The sequence below is a fragment of the Pongo abelii genome, chromosome 4 (assembly GCF_028885655.2).
Source record: "Pongo abelii isolate AG06213 chromosome 4, NHGRI_mPonAbe1-v2.0_pri, whole genome shotgun sequence".
Classification (NCBI taxonomy): domain Eukaryota; kingdom Metazoa; phylum Chordata; class Mammalia; order Primates; family Hominidae; genus Pongo; species Pongo abelii.
The window spans coordinates 182,851,967-182,879,118 of NC_071989.2; the positions used below are offsets into that span (position 1 = coordinate 182,851,967).

At 40.7% G+C, this 27,152-nt stretch overlaps 1 protein-coding gene across 2 annotated transcripts; it reads left to right on the forward strand.

Annotated features, from left to right (window-relative positions):
- Positions 1-8,236: 8,236 nt before the first annotated feature.
- On the forward strand, positions 8,237-25,214 carry C4H5orf47 (chromosome 4 C5orf47 homolog). Of its 2 annotated transcripts, XM_002816222.6 has the most exons (5): positions 8,237-8,654; positions 17,199-17,284; positions 18,746-18,845; positions 20,252-20,287; positions 23,323-25,214. In XM_002816222.6, exons 1-4 carry the CDS (start codon positions 8,300-8,302, stop codon positions 20,269-20,271), a joined length of 561 nt encoding a protein of 186 aa, XP_002816268.5. In that variant the 5' UTR covers positions 8,237-8,299; the 3' UTR covers positions 20,272-20,287; positions 23,323-25,214. The 2 variants fall into 2 exon arrangements, with proteins under 2 accessions (XP_002816268.5, XP_054412234.2); XM_054556259.2 differs by lacking the exon at positions 18,746-18,845.
- Positions 25,215-27,152: the final 1,938 nt, after the last annotated feature.

A 27,152-nucleotide genomic window follows, 5' to 3' on the forward strand; every position in this document is an offset into this window, starting at 1 on the left:
GAAAGATATGGGCCTCAAGGGCTGCTGTTCAGATTCTTTGGTCCCATGGACCCTTAATGTGGTATTCTCTTCTCTCCCCTAGGGATGGGGCTTTCTGAGAGCCATGCTGCAGTAAATGGGTTTTGCTCTTCTGGGTCTAGCCACCCAGCTGAGCTACTAGGCTCAGTGTCTGCAAAGAGTCCTGTGATGTGATCCATCTTCAAGTCTCTCAGCTGTGGATACCAGCTCCTGATCTGGTGAGGTCCTTGTTGAGGATCCTTAGCTGTAGTTCTGTTTAGTGTGCTAGCTGTCTTGAATGCTGGTTGCATTAGCAGTGAAGTTGTCATATGGACAGACTCAAGACTTGTGGTTATCCAGGATGTTGCAGACAGTGGAATTAGCTGTTGTTTTCTCCCTTCTTGGAGAAGGGTTTTTATGAGTTGCCATGACAGCATGAGTTGGTTAGCCACTAGCCAGGAGGTGGCACTTTCAAGACAGCATCAGCTGTAGTAGTATGGGGAGAATACAGGCTTGCCCTCAAGTCATCTGGATAAGTATTTGGGTTTCTCAGGCGATGGGCAGGGTCAAAGAGATCCCACTAGTTAAGGTCTTTTGTCTTCAGCTACCAGGGTGAGAAGAGAAAAACAATCAGGCGGGGGCAGGGCTGGTGCGTCTGAGCTTAAAGCTCTTCTTGGGCAGGGGCTTGCTGTGGCTGCTGTGGGGATTGAGTGTAGGTCTCAGGCCAATGGAGTTATGTTCCCAGGGGGATTATGGCTACCTCTGCTGCATCATACAGGTTGCCAGGGAAGTCAGGGAAAGCTGGCCGTGACAGGCCTCAGCTCCCGCGCAGCCAGCAAGGCCAGTCTCACTCCCTCCATGCCCCACCAACAACGCACAAAGTTTATATCCAGGCATCCAGTGAGCAGGGCTGAGATCTTGCTCCAGACTACAAGCCTCTCCACTAAGAAGACAAGCAGGGCTTTGAGGCTTCACCGTTCTCTGCTTGCTGCAGCTTCTGTGCTCATATCTGCACTTCCCATTCGCCCTCCTCCTCCCCCCTTGATTCTGCCCTGGAAAATTCATGCTTGGTCGAAATTATTACAAAGTTCAGCTGGAAGCTTCCTTCTCTCTGTGGTCCTTCCCCAATTCCACTGGCAGCCCTCCCCAAGGACCCCGTGAGAGAAAGTCAGAAATGGCTTCCCGGGGAACTAGGAGTACCTTGAGGCCTCTTTCTGCTGCTTCTTCTACTTTTATATTTTGTTCAGCTCCCTAAATTCATTCCAGCTCTAGGTAAGGTTATATCCTTTTCCTGCGATCTGGATTTTCAGGTTTCCCAGTGAGGATGTGTGTTTGGAGGTGGACTTTCCCCCTCTCACACGTTGGGCACTCACAGTTTTTCAGCCATCCCACAGAGTTTGCAGCAGCAAGCCGCTTCTTTTGAAGGGTCTGTGAATTCTCTGTTTTCCTGGTATGTTCCTGCAGTAGTTCTTGGAGCAAAAATTCATGATGTGAGTCTCCACATGGTGCTCTGTTCATCTGAGTGGGAGCTGTAAGTTAGTCCTGCCTCCTACTTGCCATTTTTTCCCCAGTAGGTCTTATTCTATGTGTTCCATAATAGTATTGACAATAACTCTGATCAACATATTCTAGAAAACATTCTGAAGGAATTCTGAATAAGAAGACTTAGCAAAATGGAAATGGAAATTCCAGCAGTGGGAAATATAACTGAAATTAAGAACTTTGGCTAGGCATGGTGGCTCACACCTGTAATCCCAGCACTTTGGGAGGCAAAAGCAGGAGACTACTTGAGCCTAGGAGTTCAAACCTGGCAACAAAGTGAAACCCTGTTTCTACAAAAAATCAAAAATTAAGCCAGGTATGGTGGCACGTGCCTATGGTCCCACTACACAGGAGGCAGGGGTTGGAGGGTTACTTGAGCCCAGGAGTTTGAGGCTGCAGTGAGCCATGATCATGTCAGCCTAGGCAACAGAGCAAGACCCTGTCTCAAAAACAAAACAAAACTACTTAATAGAGAGTTTAATAGCAGATTAAATAGTGCTGAAGAGAGGATTAGTGAACTGGTATATAAATCAGTAGAAAATAATCAGACAGAAGCATTAAGAGAAAGAAGTGTGGAAACTACAGAAGAGCAGAAGAGATCTATGGAGCAGAGTAAAAAGATTTAACATATGTGTAGTGGAGTCTCAGAAAAGAAGACAAAGAATGGAACAGAGGCAATAGCCAAAGAAATAATGGCCTAGAATTTACGAAAGCTGACAAGTGCTATCAAGTTGCACATTCAAGAAGCACCAATAAGCCCAAACAGAATAGAGACAAAACCCCCACACCTAGGCACTTCATGGTGAAATTGTTGAAAAGCAATGAAAAAAGAAAATCTGAAAAACATGCAGAGGAAAAAAGACACATTACTTTGTAGAGGGCAGTAATATGATTAATAGCTGACTTCTCAAAAGCAATATCAGAAACAAGAAGACAATAGAATATTTTCAAAGTGCTGAAAGAAAATAGCTGGCAACACGAATTCAATACCCAGCAGAAATATATATATATATAAAAATACAGTTTAAAATGAATGAAATGAAAAAAAATGAATGAACAGCAATGGAAAGAGTAAATATATTAGTAAACCTAAATGAAGCCTGACTGTATAAAACAATAGTAATACTGATGTCTCATGATGCTTAGAATATACTATAAAATTACCAAAAACTCTATATGTGCTTACATAAAACATACGGAGGAAGAAAAGTTGAGAGTCAAGTCACCAAAATGGCAGAGTAGAAGCAATCTGGCCTCCCTCTCCCCCACAGAAAACTAAAACCAGTATCAGTGCAAAGGTTATCACCAGCAATATCCTAGAACTCAAGTATGAAGCAGAAATGATCCCCAAGGCCTCAGTGAAGTGAAAAAACCTCCAACTGGAGGGTAAGAGAAATGGACTTCTTTATTCTTGATGATCGTGCCCCAAGCTGCCAATCACCACACAGAAAACTGCCCTTAGAATCATTTTTGCTGTTTTCTCTTTCAGAATTTCTTCAGAATATTTTGTAGAATATGTTGATGAGCGTTATTGTCAATATTATTATAGAACACATAGAAAAATACCTACTGGGGGAAAATGGCAGATAGAAGGCAAGACTAATTTGCAGCTCCCACTCAGACGAAGAGAACAGCATGTGGAGACTCACATCATGAACTTTTGCTCCACTGGTGACAGTGAAGTGGATGCCAGCTTTCCCATTATCCTGGGTTCCTGCATCAACCCATAGGAAGCGTTGTGAGTGCCTGAAGGGAGAAAAACCCCTGAGGGCAGCTTGAGACTAAGAGGGGAGGATGGCAGTTCAGTGGCTCTCCAGCAGCACCACGCTATGGGAGGCATGCTCCACAGGTCCCTGGGCATGACCCCCTACCAGCCTTCCCACATGGCTAGGGTGTTTCATTTGGGACCCCACCACCCTCCATCCAAGTCTGGCAGCACTACTAATGTTTGTGAAAGTGAGGCAAATCTGGGCTTAAGGGGCCATCTAGTGTGGAAAAGGAGGCAGTGTCCTAGTGGAAACGGGATTCAACAGGTGGACTGCAAAGAATCTTTAAGCAAACATACCCTAGAAAGACAAAAACAAGCTGGATTTGAAGACTGGAAAATATAACCTTTCATGCAAAGATATGGACGCACATCCACAAGAAACAACAGCAAACTGGGAACCATGACCTTCTCAGACAGACAAAGCAAAGTGCCAGTTACCAACCCTAATGAGACAGTGATGTATGTTTCTGTGAGGTATTTTTTTTCTTAGTGAGATTAACATTTAAGCTAGTAGACTCAGAGTAAAGTAGATTACCCTCCATAATATGTGTGAGCCTTATCCAGTCATTTGAAGGCCTGTGTATTAGTCCATTCTCACACTGCTCATACAGATATATCCAAGACTGGGTAATTTATAAAAGAAAGAGGTTTAATTGACTCACCGTTTGGCACGGCTGGAGAGGCCGCAGGAAACTTACACTCATGGTGGAAGTGGAAGCAAACATGTCCTTCCTCACATGACAGCAGCAAAGAGAAGTGCTGAGCAAAAGGGGGAAAAGCTTCTGATAAAAACCATCAGATCTTGTGAGAACTCACTCACTATCATGAGAAAAGCAGCATGGGGATAACTGCCCTCACAATTCAATTACTTCCCACGGGGTCTCTCCCACAACATGTGGGGATCATGGGAACTACAATTCAAGATGAGACTGGATGCGGACACAGCCAAACCATATCAGCCTGGAAGAAAAAGACTGGGCTCACTTGAAGAGGGGGGATTTCTGCCAGCAGAGGACCTTTAGACTGGAACTGCAGCATCAACAACTCTTCCCTAGATCTCTTAGCTTGCTGTTGTACCTTGTAGTTTTTCTCTCTCTCTCTCTCCCACACCACAGTCTTTTGTTTCTGCTTCTCTGGAAAACCCTAATACACATATCCATGAGAATAGCTAACATGAAGATGACAATGCCAAGTGGAGGTGAACAAGTGGAACAAGTGGAACCCTCATACTTGGCTGGAGAAGTGTAAATTGGTACAACCATTTTGGATACCTGTTTGTCAGCAGCACCTAAAGCTGAACGTATGAACACCCTAAGCAACTCCACACTAACATATATAGCCTATAACCTGTTTCCACAAAGGGTATGTATGAGATTCTTCTTAGTCACACTAATAATGAACCAAATTGGAAACAACTAAATGTCCATCAATAAGTGGAAAAGATAAAAAAAAAGGTGACATATTCAAATGATATGCAAACTTCTACAGTTGTTAACTAACCAAGTTCATTCTACCCTCAGGCAGCGAGCCAATCACTGAGGTGATGGGTTTTGCAAGGGAGAAAAGATTTTATTCACAAGGCTGCTGTATGAGAAGATGGGAGAACAAACCTGAAATCCACCGCCCCAAATATAGGGCTTGAGGGTATTTAAGGAATAGAAAGCAGGGTGGTTTAAAGTGTGGGGAAAGATGATCGGCAGGGAGAAAAGGTGAGGTAATTGGGGTTTCTGTGCAAGTGTAATCAAGCTACATCGTTCTTCACGCATGTGCAGAAAATGGCTGCATTGGCATGATCTAAGGGTGAGGTTTTTGGGCCTCTGACTTCAAAAGGTCATTCTCTGGGCATCCATGCAGCCCCAATTGAAGGGTTGGTGGTCTTAACCAACAGGAAATGACCAAGAGCTGCCTTCCAGTTCCTGAAAAACCTTTAAGCACCCATTACTATAGTGACCAACATCCAGAGACATTATCTATAAGGAAGCTTGTGGGAGTTTAGTTATGTATTGTTTGGCTACATGACTTGCTAGCGGGATTTTCTTTTTCTTTCTCACCCATGGACTCAGGTCATAGCTAGCATTAATATTTTTTGTTGTTGTTGTTCTTTTTTGAGATGGAGTCTTGCTCTGTCACTCAGGCTGGAGTGCAATGGTGCGATCTCGGCTCACTGCAACTTCTGCCTCCTGAGTTTAAGCAATTCCCCCACCTTGGCCTTCCGAGTAGCTTGGATTACAGGCGCCCACCACCACGCTGGCTAATTTTTATATTTTTAGTAGAGACGGGGTTTCACCATGTTGGCCAGGCTGATCTTGAACTCCTGACCTCAAGTGATCTGCCCGCATCGTTTTAAGAACAACGAGAAGTAAGCAATGTAAAGCAAGCAAGACAGGTTAAGCTTGGTGAGTTTACTCAGGTTAGCTCTCGGTTTCACAACAACATGCATTTCACTGATACAACTTGAGTGAAAGAAGTAAATTAGGGCCAGGTGCAGTGGCTCATGCCTGTAATCCCAGCACTTTGGGAGGCTAAGACAGGCAGATCACAAGGTCAGGAGATCGAGACCATCCTATCATGGTGAAACCCTGACTCTACTAAAAAATACAAAAAATTAGCTGGGCGAGGTGGCGGGTGCCTGTAGTCCCAGCTACTCGGGAGGCTGAAGCAGGAGAATGGCGTGAACCTGGGAGGCGGAGCTTGCAGTGAGCCAAGATCGCGCCACTGCACTCCAGCCTGGGCGACAGAGCAAGACTCCGTCTCAAAAAAAAAAAAAAAAAAGAAGTAAATTAAATGGACAAACCTAACTGATGACTTTTTTTTTTTTTTTTTTGGAGAAAGGGTCTTGCTCCATTGCCCAGGGGGAGTGCAGTGGTGTCATCAGGGCTCATTGCAGCCTCGACCTCCACAGCTGAAGCGATCCTCCCTCCTCGGCCTCCCAAAGTACTGGTATTACAGGCACCTGGCCATTGATGACATCTGAAATAAAAAAAAACAGGAAAAGGATGGTGACTGGGTAAGGACATGAGGTGCTTCTGCAGTGCACCATTTCTTAACCTTGGTGGATCTTACACAAGTATATTCACTGTGTAAAAATTCAGCCATCTACATAGTGATGATTTATGCAGGTTTCTGCACATAATTTAATAACAAGTATTTAAGAAAGTATGTCTCTGTCACTGCCTATTACTTTGAGGAAGCAACTTCACATTTTGGAGCCCCAGTTCCTCTGCCATAAAATGCTACATGAATTTAAAGAGATGGTCGGGTTGGGCGCAGTGGCTCACGCCTCTAACCTCAGCATTTTGGGAGGCCAAGGCTGGCAGATTGCTTGAGCCCAGGAGGTCAAAACCAGCTTGACCAACACAGCAAAACCTTATTTCTACTAAAAATGCAAAAATTAGCCAGGCCAAAAATTAGCTGGGCATGGTAGTGCACGCCTGCAGTCTCCGGAGGTTGAGGCAGGCGAATCGCTTAAACCTGGGAGGCAGAAATTGCAGTGAGCTGAGATTGCATCACTGGACTCCAGCCCTGGTGAAAGAGCAAGACTCTGACAAAGGAAAAAAAAAAAAAGGGTTAGTGGAAACCTATTTGTAAAGTTTAAATGTAAAGAAATTACAATGTGCACCTCACAGGTTACGTCCTGAATGGACAACTATCTCTCACTGTGTGCCAGATGCTGAATATATGCCTTATTTTGATTTATCCTCACAACTCAGTTCTCCTGAGTTTACATTTGAAGACACTGGAGTCTCAGAGAAAGAAAGGAGCTGGGTGTGGTGGCTCACGCCTGTAATCCCAGCACTTTGGGAGGCTGGCAGATCACCTGAGGTTAGGAGTTCAAGACCAGCCTGGCCAACATGGTGAAACCTGGTCTCTACTAAAAATACAAAAATAAGCGGGGTGTGGTGGCGCTTCCTTGTAATCCCAGCTACTCAGGAGGCTGAGGCAGGAGAATTGCTTGAACCTGGGTGGTAGAGGTTACAGTGAGCCGAGACTGCACCATTGCACTCCAGCCTGAGTGACAGAGCGAGACTCCATCTCAAAAAAAAAAAAAAAAAAAGACAGAAAAGGGCTGGCCCAAATAACCCAGCTGGCCAGTGCCTAACCAGGTTAGGCCTCAGACCCCTGTCCCCCCAGCCCTGTGTCTCTTGGGGATCACAGCTCCATCACTACCACCTGCCAGGCCAAGGGCATACTGGAACCTTCTGGCAGCCAAGGGCTCTGTGTTCTCCCCCAGGCTCCCAGCGTCACGTGGCTAATGCTCCAGGCTGCTCAAGTCCCGTGTGGATTCCTCACTCTGAAATCCTCCCGCACCCAAGCATGGGGGCGTCTCCCTAGTAGTGACCTGGTCCCTTTCTCCCACCCTCTTCTTGGAGTAGCTCATTTCCTCTGAGGGGTCTGCACCTTGTCATCGTCCCCAACCCAACACCCGCCCTCTTCCCACTTCCCTCCATCTCCCCTGGGCCTCTCACCTCCCAGGAGCGTGCCATTCTCCTACTGCTGCAGCCCACACAGTGACCGGCTCCCTCGCTCTTTAAGCCCAGCTTTCTCCCTCCAGCCCCCCACCAGTGGTCTGGCCCTAAGTTCCCTGCCCCACCCTGTATGGTGGTCCCCGCCACCCCCACGTGGTGATCTGGCCTTAACCCGTCACCCCATCCCTACTGGGTAGTCCTGCCCTAACTCCACCCTCCCATTCCTGCGGGGTGGTCCGGCCGTAACCCCCTCCCCTCATCCCCACGCGGTGGTCTGGCCCTAACCCAGTCACCGCATCCCTACGGGGTGGTCCGGCCCTAAACCCGTCCCCCTCATCCCTGCGCCATGGTCCGGCCCTAACCCTTTGTCCCCCCCATCCCCACGGGATGGTCTGGTCCTAACCCCCCCCATCCTCGCGCGGTGGTCTGACCCTAACTCCCTCCCCCCGCAATCCCCGCAGGGTGGTCTGGCCCTAACCGCTCCCCGCACCCCTCGCCTGCACAGTGCGCCGTCAGGGCGTGTTTAATGAGGGCCCGACAGCCGTTGACTGAAGCTGCGATGGCGGGGGCAGGCCGGGGCCGGGAGCAGGACTCGGCGCGCTTCGTCTATGTGACGCGCTTCGGCTCGCATCAATGCGGTGGCGTCCTGCACCTGGGCGGGCGCGGAGCTCAAGGCCTTTGGGGTCAGGGGCCTGGGGCTGGCTGTCGCCAGAAGCCGAGGGAAGCGATGGCGGTGGCCGGCGTTCAGGGTGGCAGCGAGCTGCCCCCCGGTTCCCAGCTCAGGGTCCCCACGACCCCTGGTGTGGAGGCTGCGGCCTCTGCCTCCTCCCAGCTGCAGGCGTCGAGAGTTCAGAGCGGCACCAGACCGTCGGCGCGTGCAGGTGGTGCGGCGGGGCGGGGCGGGGCGGGATGGCGCGGGCTCAGCTGCCATCTTGCGGCACGCGGGAGGCTGGGGGCGGCTTTCCTGTCAGGCCGTGTTGCGAGCACGCGCGGGGGAGGAGAAGCCCAGTAATTCCTTTCAGAGGGCCAGCTGTGGCCGGCACGGGCACCTGACATAAGAGGAGAGGTTGTTGAATGGAGCCTTTACGGCCCCCTCACGGAGGCTTTTGGTCTGCGTGTTTCCGTTCCAGCTGAGTGAGATTCGTTGAGTTCGCAAATCCCCTCACCTGGAAGACCGACTTCGGGATGCTGTTCAGTCATCCTGGCTAAAAACAGCATGAGCTTTACTTTTAAATCAGGAAATGTCTTAAATTCAAAAATTATCCTCCCATAGGTTTTGCATATGTCTTGATCAATTTATTCCTAAATATTTAATCTTCTTTGCTGTTGTAAATGGGGTTTCTTTTTATGAAACTCCCTCTAAATGCTTACTGTGTATAGGAAGCCAATTTATTTTTTTTTGAGACGGGGTCTTGCTGTGTTACTCAGGCTGGAGTGTGGTGGTCCAATCACAGGCTCACTGCAGCCTTGACCTCAGCCTCCTGAGTAGCTGGGACCACAGGTGGGCACCTCCATGCCCAGCTACTTTTTTTATCTTTTGTAGACATGGGTGTCTCCCTGTGTTACCCAGGCTGGTCTCGAACTCCTGGGCCCAACTGATCCTCCTGCCTCAGCCTCCCAGCCCTGGGATTACATGCATGAGCCACTGGGCCAGGCCTCTTTTGGTTTTTCTTTTTCTTTTTCTTTTTTTTTTTTGAGACGGAGTCTTGCCCTGTTGCCCAGGCTAGAGTGCAATGATGTGATCTTGGCTCACTGCAACCTCCGCTCCCCTGGTTCAAGCGATTCTCCTGCCTCAGCCTCCCAAGTAGCTGGGATTACAGGCACCTGCCACCACGCCCAGCTGATTTTTTTCTATTTTTAGTAGGGATGGGGTTTCACCATGTTGACCAGGCTGATCTCGAACTCTTGACCTCAGGTGATCCACCCGCCTCGGCCTCCCAAAGTGTTGGGATTACAGGCGTGAGCCACTGTGCCAGGCCCTCTCTTGGTTTTTCTAAGTCCACTTTACTGAGGATTAATTTACATATGTTTTGAAGAGGTTTGACAGATTTATACACACCCTAGTAACTGCCACCATAATTGAGATATAGAACATTTCCATCACCTGTACTTATTGAATAACAGCTTTATTAAACTATGGTTCACAGTGCATACAATTCACCCATTTCGCATGCATAGTTCACATATTCACGGTTGTGCAACCATCACCGCTATTTTAGAATATTTTTAACCCCAAGAGAACCCCTGTATCCGTTAAACATTGCTCAGCATTCTGCCTATTTGCCCTCCTTTACGCATAAGCCCAGCCCTAACCAAGTACTAATCTGTTTTTTGTCTCCATAGATTGAACCATTTTGGACATTTCGTATATGTTGAATCATAGAGTATGTGGGCTTTTGTGACTGGCTTCTTTCACTTAGCCTATTGGTTTTTGCATGCTAATTTTGGATCCTATTAACTCACTGGATACTTTTATTATTAGTTTTATCCTTGATTCTCATGATTTTCCAGGTATCAATATATATTATTTGTAAAGAGATATAATTTGTTTCTTTTTCACCCATTCTTTGCCTGCAATAGATTTATTTTGTCTAATTGCATTTGCTAATACCTCAAGGGCAATGTTGAATAGTATTGGAGATAGCAGGCACCTTAGCCTTATTCCTGACCATAGGGAAAATGCCTATAGTGTTTCCCCATTAAATCAGGTACTGGCTGTATGACTAAGGATTATATATTCCAAATATTACAAAGTATCCCTCAATACTTGTTTTTTCAATGTTTTTTTTTTTTTTATCATGAATGGGTGTTGATTTTTGTCAGAGGGTTTCTCAGGTCTATGGGAGATACTCTTTAGATTTGTTTATTAGTATGGAATGTAATACAAATGGATTTCCAATTATTGTACCAACCTTGCATTCCTGAAGTAAATTCTACTTGGTTTTGGTGTGTTATTTTCCTAATACAGTGTTGGACTCTGCTAATAATTTGTGTATAATTTTTGTATCAGTATTCAGGAGAGATAGTGATCTTTAGTTTTTCTTTGTACTCCTTTATCTGGTTTAGGTGTCAGAGCTGTGTTTACTTCATAAAAGGAATTAGGAATTTTTCCTTTTCTGTGCCCTTGGATAATTTATAGAATGTTGGGATTATCTTGTCTTTGAAGCTTAGGTAGAATTCTTCTGTAACTATTAGGACCTAGTGCTTTTTGTGGGATAATTGCTTAATAACTTTCTCTATATTTTCTATGGAGATTGATCTTTGTAGGCTTCCTAACTCTAATAGGTCAATTTTAGTAATCTGTATTTCTTTAAGTAATTATCTATTTCATCTGGGTTTCCAAATTCGTTTGCATAGATGTCTGCAAAGTAGTGTCTTGTGATGTTTAAACATTTTCTTGTGTTTTAATGGTTGTTTCCCTCTTGTCATTTCTTTTCCTATGTATATGTGCACTCTCTCTTTTTCTTGATCAAGTTAGCCAACATTTTGTCTATTTTGTTAATTTTTTTTTTTTATTAAACTAAGATTTTGGCCTGGTACAGTGCCTCACACTGTACCTCTAAGTTTATCACTTTGGGAGGCTGAGACGGGAGGATTCCTTAAGGCCAGCAGTTCAAGGCTGCAGTGAGCTATGATATGGCCTTCAGCCTGGAGAGACAGAGTGAGAACCTGTCTCTAAAAAAGAAGAATCAAGGTTTTGATTTATTCATTAGATATTTTGTTTCTCTAGTCTCTTCCTCATTAATTTCTGCTTTTAATATTATTATATTTTGTGCTTTCTTTTGGTTTACTTTGTTCTTCTTATACTTTTTTTGTGAGCAGGGAATTTAATTCATTTATTTTTATTATTGTTATTAAGTGTTTAGTGCAGTGAATTTTCTTCTAACCACTACTTTAAATACATCCCATAGATTCCAATAGGTAGTGTTTTCATTGTCACTATTTTTAAAAGAAATTCTGTAATTTTTAACTCCTTTCCATAGAGTTGCTTAATAGATTTAAAATTTTTAAGTTTTCAGAGTGTCTCTGATTTTTATTTTTAATTTTTGCTAGTAAACTCTAGGTTTATTGTGATCAGAGAGTATTGTTTGTGATGCCTTCATTTTATGGATGTTACTGGTATTTTCTTTGTGACCTAATTTATCATCCTTTTTGTTCTTTTCACCTCAGAAACCATGCCATTGGAAGACTGCTCCTTTAAATCATGCTTGCCCCTTTAAACTGAGTCTGTCCATTATATTGCATGCTTAGCATTCTGTGTTGTGTCTGTCTCTTTAAATTTCTTCCCTGTAGTCTGTACTCTGATTTGCCTAGTTATTTTTTTTAATACTATTTTCAGATTTAGAATGCATTTAATCTTAATGTTGGTCACGTCAGCTCTTTTGAGGCATTTTTGTAGTGTTTCTAGTTTCTTTTCCCTGCTGGCCAGAGCCCCTGTAGGTCTAGGGCATATGGGATCATAGAGCAGCAATTTAATGTTTTTTTCTCATTTTACTTACAGTTGTTTTGCAGCTTCAGCATCCTTTGTCTTAAAGTGATGCTGAGGGTGTGGTTTTTTGCTTGCTATTGTCTTAAGCTACCCAGAAGCCCTGCGTTAAAAGATTTTGAATAAGAAAAGTGATAGGAGCCAGGCGCGGTGGCTCACACCTGTAATCCCAACACTTTGGGAGGCCAAGGTGGGCAGATCACGAGATCAGGAGTTTGAGACCAGCCTGGCCAACATGGTGAAACCCCATCTTTGCCAAAAATACAAAAACTAGCCGGGTGTGGTGGTGCGCGCCTGCTGTAATCCCAGCTACTGGGGAGGCTGAGGCAGGAGAATGGCTTGAACCCAGGAGAAGGAGGTTGCAGTGAGCTGAGATCATGCCACTGCACTCCAGCCTGGGTGACAAGCAAGACTTTGTCTCAAAAAGAAAAAAGAAAAGTGGTAGGGTCAGATTTATTGTCCGTGCTGTACAGGGGAGATTGACTTAGAGGCAGGTTAGACTGAAAAAAAAAATCTCAAGTTGAAAAATATATAAATATTTTGTTTGCTATTCTTTCAAAGTCAAATTTACTTTGATAATTTATTAAGTTGGTGCAAAAGTAATTGTGGTTTTGGACCTTGAGTTTTAGGTCATTATAACTAGGCTCAAGCACATATTTATTAATCAAAATAGGAACCATTTCAATAAACACATTTTTGCCAGCAAGAAATAAGTTTGTTTATTCCTGTAGTATAAAAGTCCACGCTTTGGGATTTGACGAACACTTGGGAAGTATTTTCTGTGTTCTGCTGGTTGTGGAAGCATTTTCCCTGCAAAAAGTTGTCCAGATGCCTGAAGAAGTGGTAGTTGGTTGGCAAGAGGTCAGGTGAATATGGTGGATGAGGCAAAACTTTGTGGCCCAATTTGTGCAACTTTTGAAGCATTGGTTGTGCAGTGCGTGATCTGTCGTCGTTGTGGAGAATTCAGCCCTTACTGTTGACCAATGCCGGCTGCAGGCATTGCAGTTTTCAGTGCATCTCATTGATTTGCTGAGCATACTTCTCAGATGTAATGGTTTCGCTGGGATTCAGAAAACTATAGTGGATCTGACTGGCAGCAGACCACCAAGCAGTGACCATGACCTTTTTTTGGTGCAAGTTTGGCTTTGGGAAGTGTTTTGGAGTTTCTTCTCGGTCCAGCTACTCCCACCTCCTAGTTCTCCTTCCTCTGGATCTGATCATGTTACCCCTGTCACAAAGGAATTGGGGAGTGGGAGAGATTGGAGGCCAGAGAACAGTTACAAGACAGTTACAGTAGTCCAGTGGAAAGAGTGAAGGCCTGAACTAAGGCACTGGCAGTGGAGGCAGAATGGACAGGATCACATAGCTTACTGAAAGAGAGAAGGAAGAATTGCGGCCAAGTCTGAAGTCTCTGTGCTGGGCAACTGCGTGGATAATGGAGCCACTAACGTTAGTGACCACCCTGCTGTGCTTGCGAAGCCAAGGTTATAGTCAAGGGAAGGGGGTCCTGGTGTAGACTTAGTTTAAACCAAGCCAGAAAGTGCTTAAGTGCTTAGGTTTTACTCAGTCTTGGGTGTACTTAATGTTTGTTTTTGTTTTTGTTTTTGTTTTGAGACAGTGTCTCGCACTGTCTCCCAGGATGGAGTGCAGTGGTGCGATCTCGGCTCACTACAACCTCTGCCTCCCAGGTTCAAGTGAGTCTCCTGCCTCAGCATCCCAAGTAGCTGGGACCACAGGCGTGTGCCACCACGCCTGGCTGATTTTGTAGTTTTAGTAGAGATGGGATTTCACCATGTTGGCCAGGCTGGTCTTGAACTCCTGACCTCAGGTGATCCACCTACCTTGGCCTCCCAAAGTGCTGGCATTACAGGCATGAACCACCACACCCAGCCCTTAATGTTAATATTAAGTAGACATTCATTAAATGTGTCACCCTCTATGGGGAAAAAGATGAATTTATTCATTCAGTAACATTTATTTAAAACCTATCATGTTGTGGGCACTAGGTCAGATGTTAGTGACACAGATGTATCAGACAAGTAGTCTGCTCTCAAGGGACTTATTAATTAATGAATAATGGAAATATAAACTAGTAGATATAAGTGTTGTAAGAGTGAGCTGAGAATAGCTTTGATAGTCAAGTTCAAGGAAAGAAGGGGCATAGATGCAGAAAATCAGGGGACATGAATAGAGAAGTCACTAGTGGGACAGTAGAGGTTATCAAGAGCATTGGCTTTGAAGTCAGAAAGGCATAATCCTTGGTTCTGTCATTCATCAGCAGGATAATATTGGCCAAGTTAGTTAACCACTATTATTCTCAGTGTCCTTATCTGTAAAATGGGGGTAATGGTTCCTACCTTAAAGGGTTGCTGTGAAGGTTAAATGAAGTAATACATGCAGAGTGCCTAGCACAGTGTTTGGCACAGAATTAGTGCCCAGTAAATGCTGGCACATTGAACGGAGATGGCTTGAAGGGAAGATGGTGATTAGCATGTCTAGCACACAGTGGACATGTACTATTTATTGAATGAATGAAAAGTAAGTTTTGGACCACATTATGGAATACCTTGGAGACTGTCATTTTTATAGTCACTGAAGATTTTTGAATGGTGGGGTGGAGTAAAGTTATCAGAGACAGGTGCACTTCTGGAAGATAAACTTGTAAGCTGTTTGGAAATGTACCGAAGTTTAGAGATTCAGGAGTAGGCAAATCAGCAACTCTTCTAACATTTCAAATAAGACTAATAAATCAGGCTAGTTCCCTGTCCTTACAGAACTTGAAAGCTGCATTTATGATTTATATGTAATGGAAGATGATGAATGCTGTTGTGGAAGTACAAATGAATGCTTTGGAAGTGGTGAATAATTTGGGGAATGAGAGAATCAGGGAAGGCTTTATGGTAGTGGGAGCTCCATGAGATTAACACATGGGGCTGAGATAGGAGAATTAGGTGGGGAAAACATGTGAACAAAGCACCGAGTATGGATCAGTGATGGACAGCGATTAGGAAGAATGTCTGGGTCAGAGTGGGTTGAAAGAGGACTAGAGAAAGATTTGAAACATAAGTCAGGACAAAATCCATGAAATACACTGGAGCTAGTCTCAGTACAATACAAAAAATGAGTGGAAGAAATATGTCTTTTTTCTTTTTCACATCTTCTGTACTTGTATTTTAGATCCCCAAGTAATTACGGGTAGACTTGATGACTCCTGTGTTTTCTCAAGGAGTATAGGTCTATGTTGGTAAGACTTACAAACAAGAAACATTTGGGAATGATGCAAATATAGTATTCCAAAGGTTGTAGGCATTTAGAGGTAAGGATAAATATGGGTTTATGAAGAGCAGAGTTTCCCAAACTCAAATTATTTTCCTATGCCGTATCTGCATATCATCTGTACTATTATTTACTTAATATATTTATTTAAATAGGCACATTTTCCCTTTTAACTAAATTTCTTTTTAGAACACTTTAAATCGTTACTTCAGTGGAAAACTGTACCATTTGCTATAAATAGAAATTAATTAGAAACAAATATAATAAAGGCAAAACAATATTATTAAATTCTAGCTAAGTAGGTTGTCTGCTGAGAGTTGTCTGTGGTCACAAAGGGAGATGACCAAGTCTTAGAGAAGTCTTAATAACATACTGGTACCAAACTTAGACTTTCTGCCAAATGTAATCAGAATATTGAAAAAAACTGGAGAGAGAGTTTCTCACCATATGAGTTAATATTCCTTAGTGCTATGTCTATATGTTTGTGACCTGCTCCAAATCAGTGGCATGTTTCTCACAAATTGCGAAATGCCATTTTAGAGCATATTCTAGTTTATTCAACAAATGGAATACTTATTGTATAGCTGATATCAATAGAATTGGATACTGGATCTCTAGTGAAGAATAAAACACACTCCTCAAGTAAACAGTGTGATAAATCCTGTGATACCTGAGCCAGAGGATGCTTTGTCATATCAGAGAAGTCTCCCTGGAAAGCTAAGTATTGAAAGAGTAGAAGAAAGTGAGATATAGAGCAGTGGTAGCGCAGGAACAAGGTGGGGAAGGGTTGAGGTGAGGGCATATTCTAGACAAAATGAGAGCCAATATAAAGGCTTTCAGGGAACACATGCTTGTTATTTTATAATTTTGTCTTTGGAAAAACAAACCCTTGGGTTTTCTTCTAACAGTTAACATTTGGGAAGGCAGCATGGTTTAGTGAGTATTCAGGAAGCCCATTCACTCTGGATAACCCTTATTAGTACTACTATGTATGTGGTAGTGTGAGTGGAAAGATGACTAAGACACACATGGCCATTGCCCTCCAGGAGGTCAGAGCCTAGTGGAGGAAACACATGATAAAAAGGTGGGCTGAGTGCTATGAAGAAGGTGTTCTCGGAGCCATGCTGTGTGTTGAGCTGCGTGTGTTTGAGGGAAGGCTGTAGAGAAGAGGTACGTGTGAGATGAGTCTTGAACAGGTAGAAATTTGCCTGGGAGGGTGTGTGTGTGTGTGCGTGTGTGCTGAAAGTGTTAGAAATTAGATACATTTGAGGTACCACAAGGTATTGTGTAGTTGGAAGTGTAATGTCTGTGTGGAGTTGCACTGAGAAGAATGGAGACTGTAGAGATACACTGGGGCAACATGTGTTATCTGGTATTTGTTCATTCTGTTGTTGGTCTTTTTGGGACTAGCCTTACAAACCAGAAAAGGAAGACTGAACTAGCTGGATGATTTTCTGGGTACTTGCCAGATTATGTCTAGTTTTCTTGGTTGTTTTCAACATGTTATTAGTGAACTGGTAAACCAGTATTACCTGGTGATCAGAAATATACCAACAAGTATAAAAATCCCCAAGGAGACCTCAAGAAACATTTATACGGTTTCTATTTTCAGATAGTAAATCCTTATATATGTTGACCTTTTCACTTTCTTCTTAAAAATTAGGTTTAATCCAGAAGGATGCAGCTAAAAAGTATGATTTTCCCATACCATTGAATGAAGCTTCCAAGATAATGAAGAAAAAGAAAAAGGTATATTGCTGTAAAGGAGAATGAGCAATATTTGAATTTTAGATCATCCTCTCTAAATACAAATGTGTGAAGATATTCAAGACAGTGAAACTAGTACCATCTTTTGAATAATTTAATTTTCTGAAATGAGAAATAGAAGTAATTCAGAAGAAATGGAACTGGCTTTGGAAATATTTATTAACCATAAAGAATTGTCCTTCCAGTGTTATACCAGTGAAGGTATAAAACACATTTTAATCAAAATGTAACTCCACTGGAGGATTTTTCAAAGCATGATATATGTTCCACAGAATATAATAAACTGTGATAGATAATGTAGTATAAGAAGAAAATCACAGATTTCATAGAAAAGAATAATGTATCTATGTTGGTCTTTTTAAAGACAAGGAATATGTAATAGGTTTCTAGCAGGCAATCTGAGAAGGATGATCCACTGCTGCTGAACTGTTCTCGCTGCTAGTTGTCAAAATGTCATGGTAACTTGAGTGTTTTGAACATATTCAAGATCGGATGCTCTGCAAGTCTTTGACTGCCACTGTATGTTTATATTTCACAGCATCGTTTATATTCAGTTTAAAGAAATTATTGGTTGATAGAGACACATAACATTGTGTTGTTTCTGAGCTTTGAGTTTGTTTGATATCCGTGTATGGTATAAAATAGCATTAGAGGTTAGTAACTCTTGCACCAAATATATTTTGAGTGAGAATCTAATTTTCCCACTGTACTAAGAGATGTTTCTTCTGAGAACCAGTTCCTTTTAGGTGAGGAGAAAAGAGCAATAACCAATACTTCCTTTTAATTACTGTGTGCCAGATACTAGGGTAAGTGCTTTACGTATGTATTAAATATTTTTTTCCTTAATTCTTATAATCCAATGTATGAAGTTATTCCTAGATGAGATTAAAATACTCTCCCAGGCAACTGGAAAATGGCAAAGCCAGAATTTGAGCCTAGATCTATTTGTTTGATTCTATAATCCGTGTTCTTTCTATTCCGGTATATTTATGTTCTCTAGTACTATTGCTTTGGTATGTCCTAGGATAAATACTTAATTCTTAACTGGAATAAAATACATTTAAAAAATCAAATCATTGCCCAATGGTTTAATCATTGGAATATAAATTCACAGTTTTTTAAAATTAGCTTTCAGAATGGAATGTGTTAGAATCAATTAGGTAGGATTTTATAGTCATTGCCTTTGAAAGGCAACTTCATCCAGGACAGTTAATTTAAATACTACAGGGAGGAAATTCTAGGAATTTTGAAAAAGAGAACAGATATTTCAGTGATCGTGGGTAAACAATTACACTTAGGTTTTAGTTCTCTAAATACTAATATAGCCTTATAAGGATGATATCAATTGACATACAACACAGTTGAGTCATTCCCAGTTGCCTCCATGAAAATATATTCCTACTTTTCTGCTCAGCATTCCTTTACTGTGCTTATCTTTTTAAGGCTTTAGTATGGAATAGAGTATACAAAGTCATTTCAAGAATGCTTGAAGAAAATGAAAAATATAGACACAGGCTGAAATGCCAAAGGTTATCTAGTGAAAGTAAGTTAACACAATTTTTATTGTATTAAAAAGAGTGACCTCTGTAACAGTTTAGTTATCCTGGGATTGCATGAGATCAGTAGTTTTCTTAATTGTCACATTCCATATATAGAACTATAGAAATGAGACTACCATATTATCACTATTCATCATAATTAGAAGTACAGAGCACCTGCAAGCAGTGAGCGCAGAGAGCACAGGTATAGGAGTGAGTGGAGGAATGTAGAAGGTGTGTGTTGACTGAAATTTACTGAGCAAAGGGAACATACTTTTCTGTTAAATGTGAATCTTAATGCCAATTAAAAAATACAAATTACAAAGCTCATCGGTATTGATGAAGAAAAACATTTTAACTGCAATGTAAAATTATACATTGTGTCACTTCACGTAGTCATTTCCTCTCCATGGAAGCTACATTCCTACTTAATGCATTTAACAAAATCTACCCTTGAGTTATAGCCTTGATGTCATTATTTCATTCCTGGAAAACAACTCATGAATTAAACCGTGCTCTAAAGCTGCTTCACTATTGAGTTGATATTGTGGTCAGAGCGAAATTAGATGTAGTCTGGTGTGTTTATTAAAATAATTTGTAGTTCTAGATTTTCAAAAAATTAAGTTGGATAAAATTTATGTAACTAATAATGCAATGTGAATTGATACATCACAAGTTATTTTCTTTCCTTAACATGCATTTATTTCCTTAACATGTCTTTCTTTCCTGCACATGCTATCATGAATGTTTCTGTGAGTTCTTAGTACGGTCATTCTATGGCAACTTCTATTTCATAGTCAGTAAAATTGCAGTATTTAATTTCGTGAAGAATATTTTCATAAGATAATCATGAAAACAGAATGCCATTTTGCAAGCAGTGGAAACTTATGATTCATATAATATTGCATCAGTGGTAGCATGAATTGTTTGCAATAATGGCATATTAGTGATAATGTGTTTCACTTTTCTTATCCATTTAAGAAGGAGAATGAGGTGGGGGGTGGATAGGAAAAAGAAGTCAGAGGTATCTTAAATGAAAAGGATGTTTGAATAGGCAAAGCAGTGTGCAAAAAACCTGGACATACTTCTGAGTACTAATTCAGATCACTGCATAACTTTGAACTTGTTGGGTTCTTTTCTGCCTCAGCAAGAGGCCTTCTCTTAAATGTAATCTTGTAAGGATTATTTAACAACTTAAAATAATATGCTGTGTTTTCCATAAATAGCCTCTTGTAAACCAGTTCATTATTTTACATTACAGTGTTAAACTAGATTACAGAACTTCTTTATAAAACTAATAATTATGTTTAAAAATGTATTATAACTTGTATTCCATAATATGTATTTATTAATGGGAAAACCAGTGCTAGAGGCCAACTTAAATTTTCCTTATTTTTTATGTTGTTTGCAGGCTCAAATTACACAAGATGAATCTTCTTATCTTCTGGTAAGAATCTATTTAGGTAATAATTATAGAGTATAGATTTTTTTCCCTTCCCTTCTGTATCCTCCCTTCTCTAAACATTAGTGTATAACCAATCATTGCTAATTCCAGCCTATTTCCTTTCTTAAATACAATGTTTGGCACATAGTAGGCACTCATTATAATACTTATTGACCTTTAAAACTTCGTTTGGGCCCCATGTCCATCATGCTATTAGAAATTCTCTCTCTGTGCTCCATGTTTTTCCTTCTTCTTTTTCTTTCTTTTTTTCTGTCGTACCCTCTGAGGGTACAATATACTACATTATTCTGAGGGCAGAATCTTCTTTTTGTTTATACCTCTACTTAGTCCTCTTTTCCTTTGAATATACTGTCATATTTAATGCTATCTTACTACTGCTCCTTTTTATGTCTTAGTGTCCTGCAGGCTGTGTTATGGCCCTTGTCCTGCCTCACTTACCATATTTACCTTTGCTACCACCTAATAACAAATGCTGCCCTAGGAGTGATTGTTGGTCCCATTCTCTCTTTACATATTCACTCTGAGATAACTCACAGATTTTTATAGCTTCAACTACTCTTCTGGGTATATTACCCTTAAATCTCCATCCTACCCTTGACCTCTGGTCATGTACCTCTGGTTTTCTTTAGGCTGTTCTACTTATTTTATTTTATTTTTTGTCACCTCTACTGAAATCTACATACAGTTATCCTTTTTTTTTTTTTTTTTTTTTTTTTTTTTTTTTTTAAAGAGACAGGCTTTTACTCTGTACCCAACCTGGAGTATAGTGACTCAATCATAGCCCACTGCTGCCTCTAACTCCTGGGCTCAAGTGATCCTCCCACTTCAGCATTCCCTCCCAAGTAGATAGGACTACAAGTATGCACCACCATGCCTGGCTAGTTAAATTTTTGTTTTGTATAGGTGGGGGTCTAGCTATGTTGCCCAGGTTGGTCTTGAACTCCTGGCCTCAAGTGATCCTACTGCCTCAGCTTTCCAAAGTGTTGGAATTGCAGGCATGAATCACTGTGTCCAGCCGAGAGTATATTTTAGACATGAATATGAGCAAATTCATGGAGTCAAGAAAACGTTTAGGGAATGTACACTTTGATTAAAAATTGTTTAACACAGTAACCTAAGAAAGGTATAAAAGTATACTGAGATAGTATTTCAAAGAGTCTAACCTGAATTTTGGGCTGAGGATTTATACTTCATTCAGTAGGGAATGAAGAAATGGAACATTTTCTTTTATTCTAAATGATTTCAAATGTACAGAAAGATTATTAAGCTAATACAAAGCACTCCAGTATATTGTTTACTAAGATTCACTGTTTTTTAACATCTTGGCACATTTGCTTGCTCATTCTTCTTCTCTCTCTGTGTATAAATACTTCAGTGTATATAACCTAAGAGCAAGGGTATCTTTTGTATAACCACACTACAGTTATCAAATTCAGGAAATTGAACATCAATATCAAACATAATTTATAGCCTACATTTCACTTTTTTCCCTATTGCCCCAATAGTGTTTTTAATGGGAACTTTAAAAAAATTTTGGTACTAGATATACAGTTCAGGATCATGTATTGTGTTTAGCTGTCGTGTCTGGTCTTCCTTAATCTGTAGCAGTTTGTCAGGCTTTCTTTGTCTTTTTTGATATTGATATTTTTGAAAAATACAGGCCTGTCATTTTTCAGGTTATTTCTCAAGACTTGCTGATGCCTACTTATGATTTGATTCATGTTATGCATTTTTTGGCTGGAATGTTGTATATGTAATGTGACTTCCCAAAGGATTGCATCTTGAGTTATGTGATCTTCACTGATCCCTTATTGATGATGTTAACTTTGAGCTCTTGGTTAAGTTGTTATCCATTTATAGGTACTATTTTTTCTTTTGTAATTAGTATTTCATAGGAAGATAGTAAGAGTATGCAAATATCTTGTTTCTTTATGAATATATAGAACATTTTAAAGCAGTGGAGCTATCATTTGCATTTTAGAAAGAATATGATGTCATTTGTGGAAAGATTTGGAATGGAGGTGAAATAAGAGGTGAAGAAAATCTGGGGATTGTAATAGCATCCAAGTGAAAAGTAAAATGCACTCAAATGAGGGTTGCAGAGGGTGCAGAGAGGAGATAGATGATCAGGTATGGGGATAAGATGATACTGAGTTTTGAGAGTGAATAAGAAATAAGGAAGTCAGGAGAAAGGACTCATTTTATGAAGGTACTGAGTTTTACTTTTGGCATGTTGAATTTTAGGTAATAGTGAGGTACTCAGGAAAAAATGCTAAGTAAGTTATTGGAAGTGTTGTACGGGAGGTAGTGTGATATCTGTAGTGCATAAAGGTCATATGTAGTTCTAACAGTAGATGTAGATGAAGACTTTAATGTGAAGATGGAGAGAGAGGAGAGGACTGAGTACAGAGTATCAGGCAATGCCGAGGATAAAGAGGAATTTTCAGTTTTGGAGTCAGGGATTATAGGGACTTAATCAGGAGTAATGAGAGAGATGATTGTGGGGCTGAGGAGGGAGACAAATGAAATTCACAGGAGATCAAGGGATTGGGAGTTCAAAGGAGGGCAGATACCTTGCTTAGTGAGAGTATAAGGGTATAAAAAGTAGGAGCATAAAAATATGTCATCTAGGAACATTTGAAAAGTTTCAGCACCTAGAGGTAAAGCACAAGTTCCAGTGATGACAGTGTCTAGGCAATGGCCTTGGTTGTGAGTAAGTGGCCTGGAGGTGAAAGCCTGTGACACAATGTTTCTGTGACACATTTCTTGCAAATGGGACTGTTGAAGTCACCAAGGGTATTGGCAGGAGTTGGAGTTGAAAAGAAAAATATGAGTTACATAATTGAGTCTGTTGGAAACTTTTTATGTTCAACTAGAGAAAGTAAAAGTCATTAAAACAGTAAGTACAGGGAGTTTCTAACTGTTGCTTTATAGCCTTAGAAATGCTAAAAATTTTCAGTGACTACTGATGATATTTTATATTAACAAGAATTCAATTTTGTCATTTTTAAATTTAGGATTAACCTATCTTTGGATGTTTCCCAAAGAAGATTATGATGTTTCCCAAAGAAGATTATGAAGAATCTAAAGATGAAACATTAAATGAATCATAATTATTTGTTAATTTTGATGTGTTTTATTAGAATTGGGACTTTAGTAGTCGAATAGAAAAACTACCTTCTTTATAAATTAATAGTATTTCTTTGCTACTTAATAATACCTTTAGTTAAATATTGTTACCATATGCATGCAAGTGTTATTTTCAAAATTAGTACTTATTCTACATACTTTTAAATTAACCTTATACATAAAATTTAATTAGCATATCAATGCAATTGCATGAATTTTATAATTACCAGCTTTTCCATTTTATTAATGAGTCTACTACTGCTGCTTTGTTCATCTCTTCTTTTAGATGTAACTTTTAAATTAAACTTGGATTCATTTAAATTATTTTTGGCTTCCTCTAAACTTCTCAATTATTTAATGGAAAAAACCTTAGAATTTACATAGCAACGATTATTTTGGGTTTTAAAACTAAGCTAATGATTATTTAAGCCATCTTTTCATCCTAAGGAAAATTAGTAAATGTATGCATTTATAATATGGATATATTATAATGGACAATATTATAATATGGAGTATTTTAGGAAAATTTTTGGGCAAAGATCAGAGGAGATGCCCTTTACCTTGCTAGGCCCCTAAGTAATACATTATTTTTAAGTCAATGAATGAGAGGATTAGAATTCTGAAAATCATTTAGAAGTATTGTTTAATAAGTCCTTTTTTTCTACTCAACATTAAGTAGTAATCAACTTTTACCTCCGCCAGTTTTTCTGCTTTTTTGCTGGTACGATCTCTCTTTCTAAATTGAATCAAAGACCTAGGTGGAACTGGAAACTTAGGAGGGAAAGACAAAATGAGGCTTGTTCATGATCAAATTCTGTGTATTCTAGTTGCTTCTTTCCCTTGGAGTGGCAGGTACTTTTATATCCAGGATGATTACAATGATGACATCCATCCTTTTTTGGGGGCATTGAGAGGGTGGGCTTCCTAATTATTTTACAAAGGTATTACAAAGTGTTAATATACAAAATTCTCATAAAATAGTACAAGTTGTAAGGACTGTAAAGTAATTCATAGTTTTGTTTTTTCCTCTAATAGTTATAACTTAATTACTTCAGGAGACTACAACAGTGTAGAATTTGTGGTAACATGATCTTCTAGTGACTATTTATCAAATCCACCTGTTTCCAGATGAAGGACACATTGCCTGGGGAAATGGCCTCGGTTTTTTTGCCATGTGGGCTCTCAAGTTTCCCTGCATGGAGGGTCACACAACTTCTTTATATTATGCTGGGTAAATTTCAGGCTGCTAAATCCTTGGGTGAAGCTTCAAATTTTAGCTTATGCAACTGAAGTCCATTGCAAAATGAGACATATTTACACTGTTTATACTGTAATTTATGCTGCATAAAGTTTTGTAGTGAACGTGAGTGAGGATTTTAGGTTTGCTTCAATGTATGTTTATATTTATGTGACTTATACAACTTGGCATAGTAGTCTTGTTTTAATTTACTAGGTATATCAGTATTTGTTAGATTTAAAATAAGAGTCTAATGCTGGATACAAACTCAGTTTATTTCACTGTTCTAGAACCATGGAGGAATGAAGATTCCCACTGAAATGAATGTTCTAAATATTTGTTCTAAATCTTTTACTTTTTGTTTAATAATTTCTGGTGAATATGTGTTCAATCTGTTATGTTAAATAGAATATAATAAACATAAGACTTTTCTTTACTGATACATCACTGAACATAAGCTGCAATACTGTAACTTATTTCTGTTCTATAATTTCAGTAGGGGCTAATGACCCACCCCTGCTACATTAAAAACTTCAGACTGCATTGTGGTCCTGCCTTCTCTTCATCTCCAGCCCAAAGTGTCATTTGTCTAGTTTTCATGAGTAGAAACATTCACTCACCAAATCTATATCTGACTCTTTCCTCTGTGTAGATGAAAGGCATTTTATTTTAGCCCAATAGTCTAATATTTGCAACTTACGGTTTGGGTTCTGCAGTGGTTGTTTCATGCTTAGTTGTGCAGGGAAGGGAGGGAAGAGATCTTCTAGTGGTTTTAATGAAAAATTTTGGTGAGTACAGAATAAAGAAGAAGCGTCAATACTCCAAAATATCATTCAGCGATTTATTCCAGGTCACCTGAAAGGTTTCAGGTAAACTTTCAGGAGAAAAAAAAACAAACGTGGAATCTTTAAGCATAGGAACTAATTAAATTCAGGGTATTTTTACATCCAATATAAGCTGAGGAAATGTTAAAATTTGGGAAAAGTCTTGGGTAATCTGGGAATCTTACGGGAGTAAACTTATAAAATAGTGAAATAATGGTCTTGAGTTTAGGAGCGGGTCTGTGGGAGTCGGGTGGCTGGACAGCCTGGGAGTAGAGGGGGAACAGCACTAGTGCAGCATTTTATTTTAGGGAGAATGCTGAGTTAGGTGGTGGTATGCTACTGCAATAGTATTCCAGTTCCTGAGTCATGGACTATACCTATGGCAGTCATGAAAATGTGCTTCTTGGATTTCCCACACAGGGGCATAATTGACTGATAGCCCAGCTGTGCTGTATTGTGAATTCTACTACATTTGTATGAAGCCATTCTTCCCAACAAGTTGCTCCCAAGCCAATGATTAAGCATGGTAAGGATGTTAAGGCAGGTATGTTTCTGGAAGACAGGCCTCAAAGGTTCTCCATTTGTTTTCCTGAAAAATTCTTAGAACTGCACCAGAGATAGCCTGAGACTCTCACAATGGGTCCACTGGGTTTAGAAACCTACCCAATAGCCATCTCCCCAGGCCCTGGGTGTGTATAATTGGAATTGATATACCTGGCAGTTGGGGTAACTCTTACATTGGATGCTTGTCTGGTGGAGTAAGAGTTATCACAGTGAGGAAGGACAAGTAGGAATGCCTAAAACTGCCTCCTTTCTCCCAGCCAAGATAATAATAATAATAATAAAACAAGATCACATTCTGTGGAATGGGAGAAGGGTGACAGATTATTGCTACCATTAAAGACCCAAAGGACTGTAGACTACTACAGAGTTAATTGAATAGTAACCCTGAACACAGCTGCTTTGCTAGACAGGTACCATTGTTAGAGCAGGAGCATGGTATATAGCAATTGATGTGGCAAATGCATTCTTTTCCATTTGAATCAGAAAAGGTCACACAGTTGTATTCACATGGGGCAGACAGTATTAAGTATTAAGGTTTTGCCTCAGGGCTATGTTAACTCTCCTACCTTTTTTTTTTTTTTTTTGAGACGGAGTCTTGCTCTGATGCTGAGGCTGGAGTGCAGTGATGCGATCTCGGCCCACTGGAACCTCCGCCCCCTAGGTTCAAGTGATTCTCCTGCCTCAGCCTCCCGAGTAGCTGGGACTACAGGTGTGTGCCACCACACTCGGCTAATTTTTTTGTATTTTTAGTAGAGACGGGGTTTCACCGTATTAGCCAGGCTGGTCTCGAACTCTTGAGGTCAGGTGGTCCTCCCACCTTGGCCTCCCAAAGTGCTGGGAGTGAGCCACCACTCCCAGCCCTCTCCTACCTTTCATGAGATGTAGTCCAAAGAGATCTGTACTGCTTGTTCATCCCACAGAATTTCACACTGATCATTACATTAATAACTTTATGCTGATCAGCAGAACAAACAACAGGTGGCTCGTATACTGGAGGCCTTGGTAAAAGGTGTGTGCTCCCAAGGGTGGAAGATAAATGCTACAAAGATTCAGGGACCTGCCTGGATTTTCAGTGAAGATTTTAGGAGTCCAA